The 6,829-nt window shown below is 49.0% G+C and overlaps 2 protein-coding genes across 2 annotated transcripts in view; both read right to left on the reverse strand.

Moving 5' to 3' along the window:
- The window catches only part of HOXA3 (homeobox A3), a 17,793-nt gene extending 15,622 nt beyond the window's left edge, over positions 1 to 2,171 (reverse strand). The window contains exon 1 of the mRNA XM_030885298.2: positions 1,069 to 2,171. The gene's annotated coding sequence lies outside the window, so the exon portion shown is untranslated. The remainder of the gene's footprint in view (positions 1 to 1,068) is intronic.
- Positions 2,172 to 5,305: 3,134 nt separating this feature from the next.
- HOXA4 (homeobox A4) overlaps positions 5,306 to 6,829 on the reverse strand; it is a 2,787-nt gene continuing 1,263 nt past the window's right edge. The window contains exons 2-3 of the mRNA XM_004702849.2: positions 6,768 to 6,827; positions 5,306 to 6,231 (exon numbers count right to left, since the gene is read on the reverse strand). Coding sequence (XP_004702906.1) covers positions 5,888 to 6,231; positions 6,768 to 6,827 — 404 coding nt within the window. The 3' untranslated portion in view covers positions 5,306 to 5,887. The remainder of the gene's footprint in view (positions 6,232 to 6,767; positions 6,828 to 6,829) is intronic.

Below are 6,829 nucleotides of genomic sequence, written 5' to 3' on the forward strand. Positions count from 1 at the left end.
CCCCCCCCACACACACACTTAGATGGTTTTGTCTTCTAGTTAATTAAGCCCTGGACACACCATTTCTTGGTCCCTGTGCCTGGCAGGTTTGCCAAAATGCCCAAGCCCATGGAGCAGGCCAACTCTGGCTGCTGGACACTAGGAAGGACCTGGTGGCCAGACAATAGCTGTTCGGGGATCCCCAAGCAGCCCAGTCTCTCCCAGCTCCAAGTCCTGGCTGATGCCCTCAGTCTGTGGCAACCTCACCCCTGAGGACATTTGCAACCTTCTCCTGCCCTCTAACCAGTGAATGGCCATCAGTCTACTTTCTGGGGAAGGGACACATTGAGGAAGGTGCGAAGAACCTTCCCCTTTTCCAAACTCAGCCCACACTTGGGGAACTTTTCCCTGGCTGGGATTCTCTGAGCAGTTTGCTCCCGAAGCTCTACCCCTGCTCACCCCCCACCCCACCAATCTACCTCTTCACCCAGGCCTGGACAATGTCTCCCCACTCCAACCTTCCCAAAGCCAGCCCTCCCTGTCCCCATGGCTACTCCCCTCACTACCCAATGCTGATAAACCAGCCACTACCCTCCCACCACACACAATCCCGTGCCAGGTCCTTTCTCTTGTTCAGACCTGCTGTGCTCCCACAGGGGCGCCCTGAGCAAGGAGGGGCTGCCATCCTGCACTCTGCTACTCAACTTGGCTCCCAGAAAGGGGTTCTTTGCCACTACACACCTCCCTCCAGAGATGCTTAGGAATACTGTCATTATGATGGGCATTATTGTTGTTGCTATTTCCTTATCCTGGAGTTGAATATTCAGGGCTGCTGTTCCCCATAAATTGTTCAGACTAATGCTTCAGAGAGAGAGAGAGAGAGATGTTTCCCGGGTCTCTCTGTCTGCAATGGCCTCCTCTGCCGACAACGCCACCACCACCAGGGCCTCTGTCGGCGTTCGGGGCACTTGCCTTGCTCCCTCACAGGCCTGGCAAGGGTGATTTATGGACGCCGGGAAAATTGAACAAAGCCGAGCGCCCGTCCTGTGGTATGGCCGCAGCCTTTCCCAGTGTGAATCAGAACATTACCAACTGTCTGCGCATCCGTCCCACTTCATCACCAATGCCGGGATGTGACCGCAGAAAATCCGAGCCAGAACTCAAGGCGGTTTTCCTCTGCAGCAGATGTACGCTCCCTGGCTCCTGCAGAGACCCCCCTGGTAGGCAGAGCCCCAAGAACCAAGGATCAGCCCTCTCCCAGGCAGAGGGCTGATTCCTGCCTTCCTGGAGGAGTTAAAAGCTTTTGGAGAGAAATCTGAGAGTATATGTGTTTTTTTTTAATCAAATAGGAAGTTGGGGGGTCTCACTTCTGAGAGATTCATTCCTTGTGAGGCCTTGAAGACTCTAATCCATTCCTGCCGATCTGCATTAATTATTTAATGAGTCATGTGACCCAAAGATTACAATTTCAATATATCCCTGGAACAGGCGGCACACCTTTATCTGCAACAATCAGGGCTCCTTTTTGGTGCCTATGCCTTTATTCACTCCCCAGGCCTTCCAAGCACAGGTTCCCTTGCAGGCAGCCTGGGCAAAGTACTGGCACCCTGGGGAGAGCTGGTCAAGTTTGGAGGAATCATTCCACCCTGTGCACACTCTGGGCAGTGAGAAGAAAGACCACCTTTCTCCCAGGCAAGTGGTCAAATGTGTCTGAGCATCCTAATCTCTTGGGCCACTTTGGTGGCAAATCAGCCTTCTGTGCCAGCCACCACCCACCTGTGGTGGGGCATGCCAAGTGCAAGCCTGGGCACACACACTTCCGTTCTGACAGAATAGATTTCTGAAAAGAAAAGATGCCCTGTACCTCTACCTGGGCCCAGCGTGAGACCCAAACTTTTCTGCAGCCAGGCACTCCTCAGCGTCAATAACACGGGGTGCAATCATTCTTCTGCTTTAGATCCCCAATTGGTAAATGGAGAAGGCTGAACCGAAAAGGGCCACCATCTCTTTTGTCTGGGACAGTCTTCAACCCCAGGGACTCTTTAGGCTCCAAGAATCAACCCCAGAATCAGCAATACTGGCCTCAGAGGTGGAGAGGGCCTTTGGGGCCTCGAGAAGAAGAGAAACTTAAGTTCAAGCCAGAGGTTCCAGGCTACAAGGTCTCACAGCAGCCATAGCAGCCCTCCTGAGCAGAACTCATCCTAGGAGACAGATCACAGGTCTCTTCCTCTTCCCAGATTCTTTGAGAGAAGACCCGGTGAGTTGTTCTTGAGCCAGGGTGTTGTCCAGAGAAGGCCCAACAGAAGCAGTAGTTGGGAAGGGTAAAGGCTGTGTTCTTCAATGTAAGACCCCAGCCAGGGAGCCAGGGACGCAGGGATCCCGGGGGAGGGGTGCAGTGCAGGGCCCACTGCCTGCACAGACTCCACAATTCAGACAGGAAGCTGCAGATCTGTTGGTTACATTAATTTGGTGGGGGGCATGGAGGGGGTACTTCTATAATTCCATTGGAAAGGCTTGCTGATCTGTTTCTATGTTAAAACTGCTGGAGGGAAGGAGAGTCTGGAGAGGAGCAGGAGAGTCTGGACACAGAAGTAGGGAGTGGAGTAAAGGAGAGATAGTGGTATCCATCCTCACTTGGGGGTGGGGCAGGTAGGTGGGAAGGCTGAGAGGTGGAGAGAATGAGAACACCTTGAGACAATTGTATATAAAGTCAGAACCACTGTGAGAAGGCTCAACCCTCCTATCCCCTATCTACCTAGGTAATCTTCCCATGAGCTCCATCCTGGGTATTAAGTACTCTACTCTGCCTGTCACAGTTGAATTCCCACTGTAATAAAACATCGGGTATATTGTAGATTTTGGCGAAACTAGGGAAGAGCGCCTGTAAAGTGCCATTTTTCTTCAAGGGGGAGAGTGTTAAGTACTTAATTCAAACTGTGACCATTAAAGTGTCTCCTATCCGATTTAGGTTGATTTCAGACATTGACAAAACTTTTATCTCCAGAGTCTGCAGAGCTGGGGTCTGTGACCAAGGCGGAGGAGAAGTGTGTGTTGGAGGGAGGAAGAGAGAAGGAGAAAGAAGAGGACAGCACTATAAGGGTCAGTTTAGTTGGAGAATTATAGAGCTCACACAAAAATACTGTCTTTAAAGGTCAAGGGTTTGAGGGGGTAGTAGGGCTTGCTAAAAAAAAAATGAGATAGAAAATTTGTCCTCTTTGTAAACTCTTATGGTTGCCTTAGCAAAGGGCAGACATGCACGATTTTGAAGCATAAAAAGTAGGGTTTTGTAAGCTCTTCTGACAAGTTCTCCTAAAGTCCAAGTCTGAAACAGGCACAACACTGGAAAATGCCATAATCATTTGCATTATTTTAGGTAACTTTGATTTTTGCGAAATTCACCAATACATTAATAATCAAGACAGTCTAAGCCAAAAAAAATGTCATTTTTTAAAAACCCTAGAATATTAGAGAAATGATCTCAACCTTTTCTCTTTTCTGAGCAAGAGACAGGAACTTGTTCCCAGCAGGCATGATACTCTCTTCATCCCCAATCAACTGTCCCCAGCATGAAGTAACACCCTCGCCTCCCGCAAAGGAGAAATGAAAGCCTTTACCTGAAAGGATGATCACCTGCCATCTGAGGATTTGCAGTGCGACACTCAATTTCCACCGAGAATCTAGGCCTGTTTTGAGCAGCCAGCCAAGATGCTGCCTCTTTGCCTGAGACCACATTATTTGCAAGAAGATCCCTCGCTCCTCCACAGACTTTTCCCAGAGAATGCCTTTCAGAATTGCTGTTGAATTACAAAGAAGTATTTATTGTATGAGGTGATTAATGATTCCTGGGAAAATTGCTATTTTCAGCGTGATTTAATTTCGTTTTACAAGTGCCTGTAGTAGGGGGGAGGGTTAATAAGTTTCAGCAGCAGTTGCAATGCCTCCAGAAATCCCTGGCACCCGTTCACACCTTATAAAATGCGCTTGATGCCAGGCTGGGCCTGCCTGGCGAAGGCCTGTATGCATTTGTTTATCCCTGAGTTTTCTTAGGGAGAGATGGAGGGCCCTGAGAGATGGATGCCCCTGTCTGTTCATAGCTGACCACCCTTGCCTGTTGTTACAGAGGTGAGAAGGGTACCAGTCCTGATCACTGGTTGAGTGTTGTGCCCTTGATGTGTTTTAAAGTCTCTCTGATATCCGAGAGCTAGGTGAGCATTCGCCTCCATCTCTGCTAAATTACATGAATCAAAACTGCACTGTTCAAATATCAGAATCGGGATGGTTCTGATATTCTGAGGTTAGTATGTTTGGGTTTTCTGTGTCTCTTTGTAAGGAATTCCCTTCTCTGAACAGCAAGTAAAAGTTAGCCAATAAATGTTAAAGCCATGGAGATTTGAGATGTGGGTTTTGCTTTTCAACCTTTGGACTCTAGAGCTCTAGGACTGGGTGGGCACATTCCGGAGCATTTGAGGAAAGAGACCCTAGTTCAGAGTCTGGCTTTCTTCTAGCAGAAAGCTCTTCCAGGTCTATTGGGGTGCACTTCACAGCATCATTATGGCTTTTCTCCCTTGAAGGAAACATTCGAGGGTGTGCTGGGAATATACACTTTATTTTATAAGCTTTCCCTTTAAAAAGAGTGTGTGAGGGAGGGAGGGAAACAAGCAAACAAACAAAAATCCCCAATCTGTAGTTAGTAAAGAGGATCTTTCAAATAGCCAAGCAATCTCAACCCTTTGCACAAACTACTTTTTATCTCCGGGGAAACCAACAGATTAAGTATGAAGGTGCAATAAATACCAAAGGGACTACTTCTTTCCAAGTGTGCTCAGAGTTCAGTATGCAGAACAGCTGCAGGAACTCCTGGGCCCCGCAGCACTACGCGGTTTCATCTTTCATTGCTTTGCGGGGAAGGACATATTGCCATGCCTTACAGAGACTCCCAGCCTAAAAGCCTGGCCAAGTTTGGGAAGAAGAGGAGCCCTCTCAACAGCTCAAGAGCCTTTGGCATTTTTCCCATAGTGGGTCAAGCTTGACAAGAGTTCAGCTCAAGTTGAAAACACACACACACAGCAGTCAGAATCCAATATGACTCAAGGCATCTACAAAATCTTTACATGTAAGGTCAACCCTCTCAATCCAGTGAACATTTTTGGTTTTATTTTTAATGAGAAGCTTAGGAAACATACAAACTTGTGTTTTACATTTTTAATGTTTTTTTTCAAAATCAGTTTATTGGTAGCACATAGCAACCTATATATAGCCACATCACAATTTGTACAATTGCACATAGGTCTAAATGCATTTCCCTAGCACCCCACCCCCACCCCAGCTGAGAGATTTCTGCCCAGGAGAAGACAACTATATGTCTATAACAGTATCTTAAATAAATGCGAGGAAAGGAAACTAATGTGTCACACCTACCAGGAAGGTCTATACATTTTGAGTTAAATAATCTTGTGAGGTCCACCATGTCTGCTCATTTACTCAGTTCAATACAAGCTTGCATGAGCTGCCTGGATGGGGAAGAGGGTCGTGGGTGCAGTGGGGAAAGGGTCTGTTTTCTTTTGCTTGTAACAAATATACACGCTGTTGCATTAACTTCAGTCATCTCCGGAGTTATTTCATGCCCAGTGGTCCTTCTTGGGTACCCAAACCTGGCAGCTTGTTCAAGCCAGGAGATTGTTCCACCAGCCAGCATCCTGGCCAATTGTCTTCTTTTGGATGCCAACCAACACACCTTCTTACAAGGATAATATCTTCTATGTTTGTTTTGCTTTCCCCCAGATTGGGTTTTGGTTTTGGTGTCTTGTCTGTTATAATCCAGACAGGGCACGGTGGGAGGGGAAAGGGACAGAAGACAGGAGAGAAGCAGCTGAGGGGAAGACAGTGAGTGGTATAGCTCCTCAGAGGACTAGATGGAGGAGGAAGAAATAGGTGTGGAGATGCCTGGGTGGGAATGGGCATGGGGGCTCTGAGTCTGTGCTTTCCCTGGGGGTCCAGCTGGGGCAGAAGCCGAGTTGGAGGAGCGCATCTTGGTGTTGGGCAGTTTGTGATCTTTCTTCCATTTCATTCTGCGATTCTGAAACCAGATCTTGACTTGGCGTTCGGACAAGCAGAGCGTGTGAGCGATCTCGATGCGGCGCCGCCGGGTCAGGTAGCGGTTAAAGTGGAACTCCTTCTCCAGCTCCAGGACCTGCTGCCTGGTGTAGGCGGTTCGAGAGCGCTTGGGTTCCCCTCCGTTATAACTGGGGTTGACTGGACGCCCAGAAGTCAGCCGGGAGGAGGAGGCCCAGGAGGAGGGAGTGGAAGAGAAGAGAGGGAGAAGAGGAGGAGAGAGAAGGTGGGTTGGGGAAGAGCAATTGGACATCATCATTATATAATAACCTGACACCAAGTTCAGCAAGATACATAAAACGGCAAAGAAAATGTTTCACAGGCTATTGACAACGGGAAACACCCGAGAGCTATAAAGAATGGTGCATGGGCATTGGGGCTGAAGAAAAGCTTCAAAGACACATGGCCCGAAGCCTCTGCCAGGGCAATTAAATTTATGGGGGCTATAATTACTGCCCTAACAGTTTGGCGTCTCGTAAATCTCCCGATAAAGGGACCCCGAGTACAAAAGGGTTCTCACGTTGGGATCAGGCGGCTGGAGTGCACACACTCACACTCCACTGAGGCCGGGGCCAGATGGGGGCTCCCCTCCCCTCCACCTCTCCCTCCTGACCCCCGCCCCGACCCCCGGAGCCGGCCAGGCCCACCCTCCCCGATCTCCCGGCGGTGCCACGTACCCGCGCTCACATGGATCTTCTTCATCCAGGGGTACACCACCGGCTCCTTGCCCTTCAGGCCT

The sequence above is a fragment of the Echinops telfairi genome, unplaced genomic scaffold (assembly GCF_000313985.2).
Source record: "Echinops telfairi isolate 266 unplaced genomic scaffold, ASM31398v2 ScPeMD7_23;HRSCAF=83, whole genome shotgun sequence".
NCBI lineage: Eukaryota > Metazoa > Chordata > Mammalia > Afrosoricida > Tenrecidae > Echinops > Echinops telfairi.